The sequence below is a fragment of the Mesoplodon densirostris genome, chromosome 15 (genome assembly GCF_025265405.1).
Source record: "Mesoplodon densirostris isolate mMesDen1 chromosome 15, mMesDen1 primary haplotype, whole genome shotgun sequence".
NCBI lineage: Eukaryota > Metazoa > Chordata > Mammalia > Artiodactyla > Ziphiidae > Mesoplodon > Mesoplodon densirostris.
This window is the reverse complement of record NC_082675.1, coordinates 27,259,335-27,276,630: the sequence shown is the minus strand read 5'-3', so window position 1 is coordinate 27,276,630 and position 17,296 is coordinate 27,259,335. Positions and strand designations below refer to the sequence as shown.

Sequence of the window (17,296 nt, the reverse complement as noted above, 5' to 3'; positions counted from 1 at the left end):
AGCTCAGGTGCAGGGTTCCCTCCAGAGAGATTGCTGGTTGTGGGACGTGCACACTGTCACCTGCACGAGAAAAGCATCCGCTTCATGATGACAGCCACTGGTGTTTTGATGTTTACCTTTATCAGACACAGATATATATGCAGTTTTTAGAAAACAGGCTTCATGTGTACGTATGTGCATTTATTCCTTATTGAGATGGTTGTAGATTCCCACGCAGCTGAGATCCTCTGTACACTTTGCCCAGTTTCTCCCAGGGGTGACGTTTTGCAAAGCTGCAGTCTGATGTCACGATGATGTTGACAGACCCCACCTGCCTCACTCAGAGCCCACTCTTACTTGTAGCGTTCATCTGCGTGGGGTGGCTGCTGAGTCCCACACAGCTTTGCACCTGTGTGGGTTCATGTATCCACAGCAGTCAAGACCAAATGGTTCGAACATCTTTACAACCATACCCACCTCCCTCCCACGCCCCTCCAGCTTGTATACATATTTATGTGGTTTGTTTTGGTTTTGGTTAGCATTTTTTTAAGTTGTGGCAAAGTAAACCTTAACATAAAATTTCCCATCTTAACCATCTTTTAAGTGTATAATTCAGTAGTGTTTTGTATGTTCACATTGTCGTGCAACCGGTCTCCACACCTGTTCATCATGCAAAACTGAAACTCTGTCCCCATTAAGCAGTAACTCCCCAGTTCCCCCTCCCCCAGCCCCTGGCACCACCATCTACTTCCTGTCTCTATGAATTTGACTCCTCTAGGGACTTCATATAAGTGGAATCATACAGTATTTGTGCTTTTGTGACTGGCTTATGCAAATTAACATAATGTCTTCACAGTTCATCCATGTTGTAGCTTGTGTCAGAATTTCTTTCCTTTTTATTGCTGAATAATATTCCATTGTGTGGACATACCACATTTTACTTATCCATCATCCATCGATGGACATGAGGTTACTTCCACCTCTTAGCTGTTGTGAATAAAGCTGCTATGAATGTGAGTGTACAAATATCTCTTCAAGACCCTGCTTTCAATCCCTTTGGGTATAAACCCAGAAGTGGAATTGCTGGATCACAGGTAATTCTATTTTTAATTTTTTGAGGAACTGCCATACTGGTTTCCACAGCAGCTGCACCATTTTTCATTCCCACCAGCAGAGTACAGAGTTCCAATTTCTCCACATCCCCACCAACACTTGTTATTTTTACTTTACTTTTCTTTTTTTGTTTTTTTGTATTGAGTTTTAGGAGTTCTCTATATATTCTGGACATAAATTCCTTATCTGATATGTAGTTTGCCAGTATTTTCTGTGGGTTGTCTTTTTATCCTGTTGATAGTATCCTTTGATGGGCGAAAGTTTTCAAGAAATCCAGTTTGTCTATTTTTTCTCTTAATGCCTGTGCCTTTGCTATCATATCTAAAAAAATCATTGCCAAATCCAATGCTTTTTCCCTATGTTTTGTTCTAAGAATTTTTATAGTGTTAGGTTCAACATTTGGGTCTTTGATCCATTTTGAGTTAATTTTTGTAGATGGTGTTAGGTAAGGGTCCAGTCTCATTCTTCTGCATGTGGATATTGTTTTCCTTGAACCACTTGTTGAAGAGACTGTCCTTTGCTGTATTGAATGGCCTTGGCAGCCTTTTTGAAAATCTGTATTCTATTTCATTGGTCTGTGTGTCTTCATGCCAATAACACACTCTTTTGATTACTATAACTTCGTAGTAATTTTTTTTTTTTTTTTTTTGGTGGTACGCAGGCCTCTCACTGTTGTGGCCTCTCCTGTTGCGGAGCACAGGCTCCAGACGCGCAGGCTCAGTGGCCATGGCTCACGGGCCTAGCCGCTCCGCGGCATGTGGGATCTTCCCGGACTGGGGCACGAACCCATGTCCCCTGAATCGGCAGGCAGACTCTCAACCACTGCGCCCCCAGGGAAACCCCATAGTAAATTTTGAAATCAACAAGTGTAAGACCTCCCACTTTGTTCTTTTTCAGAATTTGTTTGGCTATTTGGAGTCCCTTGAGATTCCATGAGAATTTTCGTTTGGGTTTTTCTGTTTTTGCCCCCCCCCAAAAAAAAACGTCATTGCAGTTCTGACAGGGATTGCATTAAATCTGTACAGCTTTGGATGTTACTGACATCTTAACAATATTAAGTCTTCAATTCATGAAGATGGGCTGTTTTTCCATTTATTTGTGTTTCTGTTGGTTGTCTTGGCACTGTTTTCTAGTTCTCACGTACAAGTCTTTGACCTTGGTTAAGTTTACTTCTAAATATTTTTTTCTTTTTGATTCTATTTTTTTTTTTTTTTTTTTTTTTTTGTGGTATGCGGGCCTCTCACTGTTGTGGGCTCCCCCGTTGCGGAGCACAGGCTCCGGATGCACAGGCTCCGGATGCGCAGGCCCAGCGGCCATGGCTCACGGGCCCAGCCGCTCCGCGGCACATGGGATCCTCCCAGACCGGGGCACGAACCCGCATCCCCTGCATCGGCAGGCGGACTCTCAACCACTGCGCCACCAGGGAGGCCCTTGATTCTATTTTAAATAGAATTGTTTCTTTTGGATTTTCGCTGTTAATGTGTAGAATTGCAGCTGATGTTTGTTGATTTTGTATCCTTCAGCTCTGCTAAATTTGTTTATTCTGTGGAATCTTTAAGGTTTTCTACACATAAGATCATGTCTTTTGCACCCACCTTATATTTTAATATTGTTTTGTAACTTCTTTTTCACTTAATAAATGTTTCAAATATTTTCCCATGTTTCACATTTAATTACAAATTTACCAAAATTTGTTAGAACCAAGTATTATTGGGCCATATGGGCACAGCACACAGTGAATGGAGGCCTCGCCTTCCCCAAACTCCTCGCCAGCGCGATGCACCAAGGAACTTCCAGTCACTTCTACCCCGTGAGCCGTCGGAGCATAAAGGCCGGAGGCCCTCTGGCTGCATAGCAGGCAGCTGGCCTGTGCCCTCCGTGCTTCCTCCCACTTCTCCCCGCCAGCACTCCGCTCCTCTGGGAAGCTCCCTGAAGCCAGGAAGGAGGATTCTATCTGAGCACCCTGGCTAAAACCCAGCTTCTGTAACTCACTCTCTTCTGCCCCATGACGAGCATCTGTGCTGCAGTCCTCAGATCAGCACACACAGACAGGAGAGTGTGGAAGCAGGGTGCTCTATGTGCGCTGAGGAGGGGTCCCCAAAGGTGTCAGGGAGGGGCGACCTGGAAACAGCCGAGGAGAATGGGCTGGTGGGTGTCTGGGGAGAGAGTGCCAGGGGAGAGAGTGCTGGATGCTGACAGCTCTAAGGGTCCAGGGAGTGTGTTAATTTAACTTTTGTCTCTGTCTCTGTACAAAGAAGAGCTGAACGCTGGAGGGGGTTGGGAGCTCATCTTTGTCCGTGTGCTGGGCCACATGGAAAGTCCTCGAACTAGTCCAGCCACAGCATCCCTTCCCTCAGCTCCACTGCCAAGAGCCCTTTAGAAAAAGGAGGACATGTGAGCCACTGCTCTCCTTGGGGCTGGAAGGTCCAGTGCCTTAGCAGGTGGACAGCCAGCACCATGCCGGTGGCCTCCTGTAGGTCCACTTCTGTGTGTCCTCTGATCCGGGGCGCGTCACTGCAAAAGGAGACAGTTATGCTAGCCACGCCCCTCACCGGGGCGCACCATGATCTCAGAAACAGACGTGAGACTTAGGCCTCAGAAGCATGTGACTCGGCATCTTAATCCATCTTGCAAGGTGCTGGTCAGGGTGACTGTGGCCTCCCCATTTTGTAGATTAGGAAACTGCAGAGGAAGATTAAGTAACTTGCAGAGGAAGATTAAGTAACTTACTTGAGGCTGTGGAGCTGGTGAGCAGCAGGGCTGAGGATCCAACCCGTGGACGCTTACTGCCCAAGCCCAGGCCTGTTCCCACCCCCCATTTCTGCCATCCCACTGCCCTCCAGCTTAACAATTCCCTCTCCCTCTAAACAGCTAATGCCCCCGCCCCAGAGTGGCAGTTGGGAAGGTTTACACTCCTTGGTGGCACCCTGCCTATCTGTCCGGCTCCCTCCCCACTCTGCCCGTGCTGCACTGCACAGTGGCAGGTCGGACCCATTCTTGATTCCATGCCACGTCCCCTCAGCTTGGGGGTCCCCTCCCCCACTCTTTCGGCTGACTCCTCAACCTTGGGGACTTGGGGCAGTTGTGATTTCTGCAGGAAGACCCAGGATGAGTTAGGTGGCTCCCCACCCCTGCAGACCTCTGTCACTGGACTTAGCTATGAGGTTCATGTTGTCTACGTTTTGGCGCTCCCTGGGCAGGGCTGGGCTTCTGTATCTTTCCGTCTGCTTAGCCCAGTGTCAGCTCCTAGGATGGGCTGTGATTGATACCTGTGCAGTGGAGCCCTTGGGCTCTTTGTGTTCTTGGGGGGTCAGGCTGGCCTGTGACTTGTAGGCAAGTGACTTTGATGTGCTCCAGGAGGGAATACAGACTTCAGGAGCTAACTAGCACCCCGGGGGCCGGTGGATGCTCCTCACTGGTGGCCACTTAAGACTGATGCTGGCTGAGCTGGAACTTTCTTGGTTAAGATGATAAATGGTCAGCTTGGGTTGGCTTAAGCAGAACAGTGAATGAACTGGCATCTTGGGTTATCTCGTGTATAACAAACCACCCCCAAACTTGCTGGCTTAAAACAACGGCTTTATTATCGTTTGTGATGCTGCTCTTGGCAGGGCTCGGTGGGGCCAGCTCATCCCAGCTCCTCACGGGCTCTGCTGGGGCAGCTTGAGCAGCCCGGGGCTGGAACAGCTCACCTGGGGCCCTGGGGCCCAGCCTTGAGGCCCACTTCTCACTCCGTGTGGCCAGCTGGGGCCTCGTCTCAACAGGGTGGTCTCAGCGGGGTTGGACGTCTTACGTGGCAGCAGGCTCTCTCCAGAGGGCAGATGTTGAACGAAGCTTCCTTACAAGCCTGCCACACATTCTGTTAGTTAAAGACTGGTCCAGGGCCAGCCCAAATTCAGGGGGCGGGGTACACCCAGGCTCAAAGAGCCGAGGAGTCCAGGGCGATGCTCAGAGCAGCAGGCCCCGTCCTGCACGCTCACGCTTACACTCTCGCCGGCCCTCCCTCTGGCTCGCTAGCCCTCATTTCTCCCCTCTGGGCTTTTCGGGGATTGGTTCCCCCGAGGCAGGTAGTTTACACCTTGGGCTTTGGGGCCAGATACCTGGCCTCTACCAGGCAGCTGTGTGGCCTTGGGCAACTTTCCAGACCTCTCTGCATGCCTCCGTTTCCCCCTCGTGGTGAAATGAGTGAGGGAAGGCCCCGGGCCATGCTGCCTGCTGGTTTGAGAAAAGCCTGGGAGCAGTGGGGGGCCGGGGTGCAGCGGTTCTGGCCCTGGAAAGGCAGACCCCTCAGACGGACCCCCGCGTGGCCCTGGCCCTGGAGGAAGGCACGGCCGGGTCGCAGCCCCTGCCCCTGGAGACGCCTGCTCTTCTGAGTTTCACGAGGCCTTAGCGGTGCCAGCTGCTCCCTCTCCCCTGGCGTCCAGCAGGGCCCCGCCAGGTCTCGGCGCTGGGTGGCTCGGCCCATGGCCCCCGCTTGTCCTTTCTCTTTCTCACAGCGCGGGTGGCAGGAAACCACCTTCACAATGGCTTCCCTCCACCCACTCAGCCTGTGGGAAAGGGTGGCACGTTCGCAGCAGTGCATGTGGGACTCTGGTGTCACTGGTGGCAGACACTTGACCCAGGAGGGCGCAGGCGTCCCCACCTGCCTGAGTGTGAGCCCTTCAGGTCCTCTCACCCGTGCTCTCTGCACCTGCCTTCCTGGGCCCCCCGGGGGATGGTTTCTGGGCTCTTTTCTTGAAGGTTAAGAGGGGACTGTTAGGGTCTGGCCTACTGAGGAAGAGCTCTGGTGGGCCAGCTGCTCTACGCTGGAGAGAGTGCGGCTGTGTTGGGGCTCGTCCCATGTACCCCGGGAACAAGTGCTCACAGTGGCCTGGGACTGAGTTTCCTGTGTGAGGGGGATGACTTTGAACACACTGTGTGTGCTCAAGACTGGTCGGCAGCTGCCGGGCTGAACTTGACCTGTCACTGTAGAGCTCTGGCTCAGGGACCGGGGCCTGTTGTAGAGGCTTTGCTGTTGGAGTGACTGCCCTGCTACTAGAGACGCAGTAGGGCGTTTGCATTTGGCACCTTTGCTTGCTGATAGCCCTGCACCGCTGCTTCCCCCAGGACCACATAATGACTAATAGAGGGAGGGGGCACTTCCCTGGTCTTGTGGAAGCTCACTTTCAGCTTGACAGTGGGGGTGGGCCCTCCAGAAGAAGGTGGGGTGAGCTGGGTGCCGCCTCGGGCCACGCTGGCCTTTTGGTCCCAGCACTTGATCTTCCGTGCTCGCATGGGAGCCCTGGCAGGACTTTCAGCTCTCAAGCAGCCATCGCCGGCCCTGCCCAACCCGCACTTGCTGCCACGTGATTCCAGAGCTCGTGACCCTCGTGCTAGTGTCCATGCCACCACCTCTTGGGTGACAGAGAGAGCATCCTCAACTAAGAGACCCCTTGGCAACAGCCCTTTGTATCAACGACCGCTGATGTCCAGTTCATTGTCAAGCGTCTCATTTGTCCCTAAGCAGATATTTCTGAGCCACCCTCCCAAGGCCCAGGCCAGAAGCTGAAGGAGGCCAGGGAGCTGGACAAACACCCACCCGGCACAGGCACAGTCTGCTGTGGCGCCTTTGCCAGCCAGGTCTGCCCAGCTGGCTATCCAGCTTCATGGGCCCCTGGTGGGGGACTGGGCCCATGTTGCACCACAGCCCTTCCCTGACTGTCTGATTGACCACACCGTGGGGCCATCCCTGGAGGCTCAGCTGGAGGAGACATTGAGAAGGCGACTCTCCATGGACGTCAACGCAGCAAGAACACACGGGGTGGGGGGGCTTTGGGGAGCAGGGTCACGACGAGAGAGGCGATGCCTATGCATTGCAGCAACTGGTCCTGCGCAGCTGTCGGATGGCCAGGCAGAAGAGCCAGGCTACCTGTGTCCCAGCTGCAGCCAAGTACAAATCCCTGGGATGGGGAGATGGCTGAGGTGCAGCCCCTGTGACTCAGGGCTCTTGTCCCCAGTAGCTTATGGTCTTTCCAAACATGCACACCTGGCAGGTGGCGGGCTTTCATCCGGTGGACATCAGTGTAAGTGCCGGGGTCTGTGGGCTCAGTCCCGCAGTGACAGGACGCTTTGTCCCACTTTCAGACTTTAAGCTATTTGATGTCCCTTGGAGAGTCTTTTAACTCACAGGTGATTTATTGGTAGCCTGTTTTTTTCTCTAGGAGCAGTGATTAGGGACATTACATGAATAACCAATATTTTAAATGTTTGAGCTTGCTGCTATTTTCCAGTGAATAAAAGCCAAGAGAGATGTTATGTGTTTTTTTTCTTTGTTCCCAGGCAAGCCAATTTTTTCAGTTGATATTCACCCTGATGGGACCAAGTTCGCAACTGGAGGACAAGGTATGTTCACAGGTAGTGGAGGGAGCGCTCACAGCCCTGCGCCTCACCCCATGTCTCCTGATGCCCAGGAGCTGGGAGGAGGGAGAAAGCCTGCTGCTCGTCAGCATGGATGTGGCAGGTCACATCTAAGCCCTTTGTGGCTCTGGCATACTCTCTGAAACTACTTTGGCAGCAGATTCCCGCTGACTAGGCTCATATTACAATCAGTCTGCATCCCCACCTTACTGAGCACGGGGAGTGGCCGGTGGTCCTGTGGACAAAGCCCCAGCCCCTGAGGCAAGGTCTCTGGTAGCATTTGCTCACCTTGAAAAAGGGAGGAGGTGGCTAAATTATGAAGTTAGTCATGTAGTCATGAAGCTTATTTTTCTGGGCTCAAAAGAATTCAACTGTGTCACTCAGGAGCTCTGGACTTAGCTGGGGGGCCGGAGTTTTGTCCTTGTCCACGAGAGGGGGCGCACCTTCCCGCCCGACTTGGCACAGTGAGGTCTTGGGAGCTGTTGAGGAAATATTTTTACCTACTGGCCAAGAGGCCATTTCAAGCATGCTTTATAGTAATTCTGACATGTCCATTTCTAGGCACTTACTAGTTTTTGCCTTTGGTAACAGAAAGTTAGTGAGAGGCTGCCCTTTTTTAGTTATCAGTAATGGAAAACATTACTAAAATGCATAGATGTATATTTTTAGCAGAGTACTACATCTGCTTATGACCACAGGAACCTCAAATGCCCTCTTTTAGTTGACCTCCCATCTGTAGGTGATGGCAAAGGGCAGGTAAGATGGTAACGATCCTTTTCCTGTGTTGAGGGCACATTTCAGTCTTGGTTCTCAAAGTGTCCAGTCAGCTGTGGGAACAGCAATGGACCCCAAGCAGCACCTAGAGGGGAGGGGAGGTTGCGGGGGTGCCTGTGCACAGCCTCTTTGGGTTCCATATGAGGGGTCTGGGTTCTGGGTGGGCACGAGGACCTCCTAGGGGCCCCTGGTGGACCTGTGTTAGAGACAAGGCCAGAGTTCAGTGCAGACCCAGGCTGGCCTCAGCCTCCTACTGAGCCCACTGCCTCCAGTCCCCAGCGGCACTTGTTTTTGTTCACCTTCCCTGTGACACGTAATAGTAACTCAGATCCCGCTGATCTATCAGCCCTGACTTCTGACAGCTAGGTGAGGGCGGGTCACAGGCTCTTATTGACACTCCTGACACATTGAGTTGTTTCTGCTCCTTCGTTCCAGGACAGGATTCTGGGAAGGTTGTAATCTGGAATATGTCTCCAGTCCTCCAGGAGGATGACGAGAAGGATGAAAATGTCCCCAAGATGCTTTGCCAGATGGACAATCACTTAGGTATTACAGGGTGGCCCTTTGCAGGCTTTGCGTGTTGGCACAGTGCCCAAGGTTAGCACGTGTGTTTGTAATTAGAGAGATAAGGCCCGTGCGGCGGTAGCTCCCCTCGGCCTGCTGTCTGAAGGCACAGATGTTGGCTGCACACCTGGGTGAGTTATTCAGCAGAAGACTCGGCCTGCCCACAGAACCATCTTTGGACAGTCTGCAGGTACCTCTGGTGATTTCCTGCTCATGAGTCGTTACTGCCTGATTCCATGGGGCTTTGGGGCCAGCGACCTGGAAGCAGTAGGGTTCCGGGGAAGGGTACACAAAAGACAGCTCACCAAATGTCTCAGATGGCCGCCATGTCACTTGGGGCCCTTTGCCAGGCCCTTGTGGCCACTGGACAGTGTTGTAGTTTCCTTTCCTGCTGTAGTGCCTTAGTTTCCTGCCCTTGAGCATCCGGGTGACCATACCTGGCTCTGGTTTCCAACCTAGCTGCCCCCCGAGATGCTCCACTATCAGTTATGCCCCCTCCCTGTGTGCTATGTGTTCCTGCTCCCCTGACACACCCCTTGGCGTCCCCCACCCCAGAACACAAGGTGCCTGCAGGCCACGTGTGGACCACATCTTGGATAATGTCCCTTTTGCTGTGGGGCTCCAGAGGCTCTGACCCATCAGGGCCAACAGGGATTTCTCCTGGCCTTAGTTTATAAGTGCAGGACCAGTCTACCTGCAGTGTTGACAAGTTTGGAAAAAGAGCTGGTAGGTGGCTTGAAGTCAGAGTTTTATGCTCTACCAAGCTGCTCCCCTGAAAGTTCTGGGAAAGGCGTCTTGGCCTTTTTAGTACATGCCCTCATTTTGAGAATTATCCCTGCTCAGAAATACACCTCATCATTTGACAGCCTTTTTGAAATAATGAGATTTAGTCACTTACCAGTTTTCATGGAAAGACTTCTCCTATTGACTGTTTGATTAAGTACTAATGCTTCTCAGATGACGTAGCGTTTCCCCTCCAGACTCTGCTCTGGTATTTGTTCTTACAGCACAAGTAGGTTGGTGCGTGAACTGAATTGTTCTTCTGGGGCTCTCACACAGTAGGTACCTTGAATAGATCAGATAGATTAGATTTTGTAAACCCTCTGCATCTTGCCAAACTGCACAAAGCAAATGAGCATGGCAACTGGATTTTCATCACCCTATTTTCTTTTCTTCCCAGCCTGTGTGAACTGTGTGCGGTGGTCAAACAGTGGGATGTATTTAGCTTCTGGGGGAGATGACAAACTGATTATGGTGTGGAAGCGGGCTACGTAAGCATCATTTTCTTTTCTTCACATTTTATTTTTAGAAGCTTCTTTGCTGGTCTTTATCACAGTCGCTTTCCCCACCCTGGCACTGAGGTCTCCAGACCTCTGACTCGATGAGTACCAGGAAGCACATGTAGGCGGGGCAGCCGGGGCCTGACCAGGGTGGTGGGTGGCCACCCACCTGACTGTGGACCTGCTCAGCTCTCCTCACAGGGCCGCAGGGTTTCACCTGAAAAAGAAGGGCTCGTCCCTTCCAGGGCTGACATTGATGGCTTCATTTGTTTTGTCCTTCAAGTGAAATTTCCTAACACACAAGGTGCTCTGATGGGATCTGGGGTGGGGGATCCAGAGCCGGCCCTCTTGCCATTCACCTCGTTCTCTGTCAGCCTTACCTGGGGCTCCCAGGAGCCCCACCTTCCCTGAAAGCCCCTGCTCTGCACCCACAATGAACTGACCATCTCCTGGAGTCTCCTAGGGTAGGTCCTGGGCCTTTGGGGCCAGCCAGGCTGGGGACCAGACCCCACCCTCCTGCTCAGCTAGAGTGTCCCCAAGGCTGTGGCTTGGCGAGCAGACGCACACTGTCTCCTTCAGCCCAGCCAGCTGCCTCCATGAGCCCTTCCTGTAGGTTTGGAAGAATTCTACAGGAGCTAAGGGTGTTAACAGAGCCTCTGGGGGTCCGAGGTGTTGGCGCCATGTCTGCAGGGCTCCGTGACTGCTCAAGACCCAGGAGCGAGCACCCCAGTTCCAGTGCTTTCCCTGTCCCGGTGTTAAGGCAGAGGCGTTCAAGTCCTTACAGGAGGGCTTGAAAAATAGTGTTGCTTCTGCTGCTTTAGCCAACATAAATAGCGTATTTAGTATACAGTTTGGAAAATTGAAGAGAAAAAATCGTAATCCCACCGTCTAAAGGAAGCCACTGTTAATATTTTTGTATTTTTCACGTATGTCCTTCTGGTCCATTTTCCGGCGTAGGTGACGTGTGGTATCGTGTTGTATATGACATTCTGGGACCTGTTGCCTTCACTTAATTCTATCCCATGGACATTTTCCCAAGATCGGTGTAGGCTGTGTAGTGTTCCATCCAGTGAACAGATATAATTTGCCCAGTCAGCCCCCATTGTTCACCCTTTTGGCCCTTGCCAGCCGCTGTCTGTCTGCTTTGTCTCTGCGATGCCCGGAAGTCCCCGGGTGCCCTTCTGACTCCTCTCTCACACAGGTACATCGGCCCCAGCACCGTGTTTGGCTCCAGTGGCAAGCTTGCCAATGTGGAGCAGTGGCGATGTGTCTCCATCCTGCGGAGTCACTCAGGCGGTGAGTGGGCTGCCCGTGGGGTGGGCGCCCCGGCGGTGGCCGAGAGCAGCAGCGGCACCTCCACGGCCCCTGTGGACTGTGGGTCCTTAGAGCAGCCCTGTGTCTGGGCCACCCCTCCCCTCCCCGCTGCCTGCCTCCAGCTGCGTCAGTCCCCACTCCTGCCCTCATGGGCTGTATGTTTATATCTTTAATGTAGAACTCCCCACGTTCCGCTGTTTATCCTGGGAACTGAGTCACTACCTCCATCAGTGGATCGCTAAGTCCGTAAGCGCACTTTCTTTATTCCACAGAAACCCGCACACGGGGGCCCACTGTAAAGCTTTTTACTTGACTTTGAGAGAGTTTGCAAAGTGTTTTAAATAGGCTTGGTATGGAAAGAAATTCATTTTTCAGATTTGGACTGAAGTTGACATCACTTGGTCAGATGCCAGGGATACCAGAGTCAGTGCAATTCAGTCTTCCTCGGAGAGCCTGCGGTCTAGCCGGGAATAGCTGGGAGGGTGTACCAGGCAGGGGCCAGCAGAAGCCAGAAAGGCTTGGTGCCAATGGTGAGCTGGCAGCATCTCACCCCGCTGGACGTGTACTGCACGGCAGCAAGCGGCGCGGGGTGGGGCTGGCTAAGTGTGTGGGGGCAGGTCATGGAAGGCTTGCGCTCCTGCTAATGAGGGTGCCCTTTGTCGTGGAGGCCTGAGAGGGGGATCATCTGACAGCCCTGTGGAAAAGAAGGCAGTTTCAGGGGTTCAGATGAAAACTGCAAGGGCCCAAACTAGGCCTATGATCATTGAGATAGAGGAGGAGACTGACCTGGGGACTTCGAAGGGCTGAGCAAAAGGAGGCGTGAGGGAGACCCCTAGCTGGGTACCTGGGGAGCCAGCGGTATCCTCTGCTGAGACCATACGACCATGGGTTTACGGGACTGGATGCCAGTTCAGTGCAGGATGTGCTGGGTTTTGGGGGTAGGAGTTGGGGGTGTCCCGAGCTGGTTGGAATTGAGCCTGCAGCTTGGGGGCTGGGGGGGCGGAGATGGGGCAGGAGAGAATCAGCTATGGTCCATTGCAGTCTGTGCTCAACACACACTCTGCAGACGACACTTTAAAGGTGAACAGACCCACCTCTTAGAGACCACAGACTGAGTCCACATCTTTGAAAGCTGATAGTGTAACATTGTATTATCTTTGATAACAGTAAAAATGTGTAACTTACCCTAACTTGCTGGCAGGTGCTCACAGTGGAGTCCAGTTAGGCTTCTCTGGAACTTGGACAAGGTATCCATGAGGTTATCCAAGTGGGGTGGGGCCTGAGTGACGACTTTCATGGGGCCCCTAACCTGAGATTTGGACTGAGGCATAACCTCGCCCTCCCTCCTGGCCCACCACCCCGGGGCTCTCCTCGACCAGGCAGGTAGGGGTGCCCACCTTCAGTGGGGATACCTGCCACTCCTTTTGCAGTGGTCCTGGTAACACCATCAATTGCTAATAAAAATAGTTTTTTTTAATGGCCATAGAAAGCTGTTTCCCTACCATGATAGAGCCCTGTGTCTTTCAAACCACGGGCACATATTATAGTTCACAGTTGAGCCTTGTTCCCATTGATACCGAGAAAAGACAAACATGGGTGCTATCACCGCATTTGTTATTTTGGAATTTCTGCCATACAGTTAAGCAGAATAAAGTTAAGCAGAATAACCCTGGCGGTCCAGTGGTTAGGACTCAGCACTCTCACTGCCGGGGCCCAGGTTGAATCCCTGGTCAGGGAACAAGGATCCCACAAGCCATGTGGCGTGGCCAAAAAAAAGAGAGAAAAGAAAAAGAAGAAGTAGGTTGACAAACTGGAAAACAATAGAAAAATGAGATGATGTGAGGAATAAAGCTTTTAGGACTTATAAAGCATTGAAAAGCACTTCAGACTAATAAAAATAAGTCATTGAGAGGGCTTCCCTGGTGGCGCAGTGGTTGAGAGTCTGCCTGCCGGTGCAGGGGACGCAGGTTCGTGCCCCGGTCCGGGAGGATCCCACATGCCATGGAGCGGCTGGGCCCGTGAGCCATGGCCGCTGGGCCTGCGCGTCTGGAGCTTGTGCTCCGCGACGGGAGAGGCCACGGCAGTGAGAGTCCCGCGTACCGCAAAAAAAAAAAAAAAAAAAAGTCCTTGAATTGGCCTCATATAAGAAGATTTTTAATTATCTGTCTTTCACTAGTCATAGCCAATTGGAATATCTAATGATAGAAAGAGATAAGTGCAGTTTTACTCAGATTCCCAAGGAGGGTCTCACTGAGAAGGTGGCGTCCAGGGGTTGAGCAGATGGCGATGAGGGGACAACCATGTGGACCTGCAGAGAGCTATCCAGGTGGAGGGAGCAACCGGGGCAGCAGATGGAGTGTAGACGTGGGCTTGGGACCAGGGTGGGGGGCGTGCAGAGGGGAGGGGGCCAGGAGGGGCTCTCCTCTGAGTGAGGCAGAGCAGTGTGGAGGCCTGGGCAGCAGTATGGAGCCCATATGGTGGGGGGCCGAGGCCGCACTGGGGAGACCAGTGACGTGATCTAGGTGAGAGCCTGTCGGGGGCCGTGGGTCATGGTGGAAATCAGGGCAGGTGGTCACACAAGCTCCCTGGGGTGGGAAGTGAGGTGAGGCCCCAGAGGAGGTGGGACGGCTTCCCAGACTGTGGCCTGAGCAGCAGGAGGGATGCAGGTGCCTCCCTTGAGGTGGGAGGGGGTGTGGGGGCGAGTGGACATGTTGGGTCCACAGTGCCTGGCAGCAGGGTGAGTGGACCTGCGGGCTGGCTGTTGGGGGGTGAGCCTGGAGCACAGGGGAGGATCCTAGGGTGCGGCTGAGCCGGGGAGCCAGTGAAGGTGGTGGAGAGAACATTTGAAGGAGGCAAGAGCAAGCAGTGTGCCCCACGTTGCCTCACGGTCGAGTGAACACCGAGGATTGGCCGCTGGACTGGATGGCATGGAAGCCGCCGGTGGCCTTGGCAAGCGTGGTTCCTGTTGGTGAAGCCGAGTAAAGGCCTAATTGGCAGGTGCTCAGGAAAGACCGGGGGAGAGAGCTGGACAGAACCCAGCTGGTCTTGTCAGGCGCCTGCAAAGAAAGACAGCAGAAGAGCTGAGGGGAGGATGGACTCCAGGCCCAATGAGGAGACGGAAGGGCTATAGCGGCTGGAAGACCCATCGGAGAGTGAGCGGGGGACGTGGCGGCAGGGAGGGGGGCAGTAAGACCAGGGAGGGGTCGCAGTGCTCTGTCAGGGAGGGTCTCTGGGCATGACTGTGGGAACGATGGCTGAGGCCAGAAGCCAAGGTCATTGGAGTAGGTGGAGGACTTTAAGGGTGTTAGAAAAATCATCCTCTTGGAATCACCAAGAATGATGCTGGAGAGTTGGCGGGAATGACAGTGACCAGAAACCTACATCTTCAAGGACAGGGAGGGTCTCAGGTGTGTGTAGAGCTGTGGCGAGAAGGAAAGGGCGTTGTATGGTCTGAAGACAGAAGCTCCAAACCTGGGGTTTGGGGAGGAAGTCATGTCATGTGTGTGGATTTACTGCAGAACTCAGCAGTGACTCCAAAGGGTGTCTGGAAGGATGAGTCAGGACGTGGGAGAACTCATTCAAACAAAGTTAACAACATTGAAGGAGGCTACAGTGCTCCTGACAGCTTGGTGTGCTGTGAAGATGGCACCGATGACCAATAACAGAAGGCAAGATTCGTTCCCCACACATGACGGGGTAACCAGCCATTCAGCAGTTCGTGGGTGAAAGGAAGGTAATGTAGAGCCTTAGCTAAAGACAGCATGATAAATTCCAGGTATTAAAGAAACGTTCTAAATAAAGCAAGAGAAAACAGAATTGAATATTTATTAGACCTCCAGCAGAGGGAATATTTTTTCAAAGTTAACAAGCAATAAGAGAAATCATTTTTAAAAATACAACAAAGGAGAATAACTGACTTTACTACATAAACCTTCTACAGCATAGGAAGGTAAACTGATGGAATTTGCAGCTAAGGTCTGTATTGTCCATAGTCCATGGAAATTGCTAAGAAAACCGGTCTCCTTTCTGGAGTCCCAGGTGAGCATGTCTCTGCTCTAGGACTCAGGAAGCACAGGGGGGTCTGTGGTTTGCACGGCTGCCCCCCAATCCCACCCACGCTCTGGGCCCCAGAAGAGGTTCCTGTGCCTCCTTTAGCAGGCACTGCATTCTCGTTAGACCTGCCAGCACAAATCACCTCCCAACAGACGGGGTAGGAACAGAGGAGTCCCTGAAGACAGCTTCAGACACACCAATGTGCACAGTCTTCACTTTGCGAATTAAGGTGGAACTTCAAACATAAAAATGTACGCAATAAGTTAGAAGGGAAAAAAATCATAATCCTCAAGCTAAAAAGGGACTTTTGAAAAGGACATTCTGCTAGTAGAAATGGGAAGAATCCAGACTCATGAAAATGCCCAGGTGCTCCGCCCAGGTTCCCACGGTGGGGCATCCGTCTCAAACGCCCCGGGGTGTGCAGAACGACGTGGGCACGTGTGCTCGTGGGCATGAGGAACTGGAACCTGGTCCAAGTCTGCTGCTGAGTTAGGTCTGTTCCGGGTCTCAAGTGCCCTCAGCCACACAACGCGGAGCAGGACAGCGGGGCCCGGGCTCGTACTCAGCGCCGGCACACACACGGGAGATCACAGTGCTGCCCGCATGGGTGGTCTTGTCGAGCTGACTCTGAAGATTTAAATCATCCTGTGAGCAAAGGACTAGATGGCTCCTGACTGGCTGCTCTTCCTGTTTCTTCACCTCACCAGCCATCCCTCCACACTCCCGGTGCCGCACCAAGCACTGAGGTTGGAGAAACCAGGGAGACCTTGGCTGTCACGCCGCGCTCTGATGAGGCCGGATTAGGGTTGGAGAAGGTGGCTCAGCCGGCCCGAGGGCTGCAGACCCGGCCATGCAGTGGCACGGGTGCCACACTCTTGGCCAGGCCCTCAGTGCTTTGTCAGAAGGGAGTGGGGTGGGGCCGTTAGATGTTTCTGATCTCAGGACTGATTGCAGAACCTTAGTGGGGAAGTTCTTCAGGTTGGTTTGGAAAAGTCTAGTTATGATGGTCCCAGGTCAAGTCTCCTCAGGTGTGAGAATGCCAGGGGGCTGCTGACTGGCCAGCTGGCAGGGTGGAGCTGCGCCGTGTCCATATCCACCACCAGGTAAGAGACTCACCATTGGCCATTGTCTTCCAGATGTGATGGACGTAGCGTGGTCCCCCCATGACGCCTGGCTGGCCTCGTGCAGTGTGGACAACACCGTGGTCATCTGGAACGCAGTGAAGTTCCCAGGTCCGCACCTCTGCCCTGGTGGCCTGTCCGTGGGACTGCCCGGCGGTGTCCGGAACGGGTGGGCTGGGTCTCCTCGGCTGGTGGCAGCCAGCCTGTCTTGTCAGTAACTCAGGTCTTCTTTATCAATCACATTTAAGGTTTAAAGAAAAGTTTACGTTAAAGAAAAATAGTAGTAACCAAGTGCCGGCATGGGTGTCCCTGCTGCAGGCTGTGCGGATGGACCCCTGGCACTGGGAGCCCGGCCAGCTGCCCTCGAGGGTGCGCCCTCCCACTCCGGGCTCTGGCCTCAGCCCAGTAGCCATCTCCTCTGTGACGCCCTCGAGCATAAGCAAGCTGATAGATCCAGTTTTGCAGAAGATCAGTTTTTCTATTGACGTGTTTGAAGTCCCTACTGATGGCAGAGCCTGGGATGGCACTGCGGTTTGCAGCCAGTGAGATGCTTCTAGTCCCTGCTTGGTGACGGGAGCATGTTCTTCTCATACGCTCGGGTCCCAGTCACTTGCTCTCTTCATAAGCTTCCACCGTGCGTGGGGACTCGGCCCAGCCACCGTGGCTGGGGTGGCATTCAGCTTACAGCTCTCTGGGGTCCAA

The 17,296-nt window shown here is 52.9% G+C and overlaps 1 protein-coding gene across 3 annotated transcripts in view; it reads left to right on the top strand.

Annotated features, from left to right (window-relative positions):
* The window catches only part of LOC132502717 (protein HIRA), a 74,723-nt gene that overhangs the window by 8,891 nt on the left and 48,536 nt on the right, over window positions 1-17,296 (top strand). The window contains exons 2-6 of one of the 3 annotated variants that reach the window (XM_060118784.1): window positions 7,411-7,473; window positions 8,698-8,808; window positions 10,007-10,097; window positions 11,308-11,402; window positions 16,610-16,705. In XM_060118784.1, coding sequence (XP_059974767.1) covers window positions 7,411-7,473; window positions 8,698-8,808; window positions 10,007-10,097; window positions 11,308-11,402; window positions 16,610-16,705 — 456 coding nt within the window. Of the gene's footprint in view, window positions 1-7,410; window positions 7,474-8,697; window positions 8,809-8,829; window positions 9,017-10,006; window positions 10,098-11,307; window positions 11,403-11,597; window positions 11,667-16,609; window positions 16,706-17,296 lie in introns of those variants that run through there. The other 2 variants (XM_060118786.1, XM_060118787.1) reach the window with 2 other exon arrangements.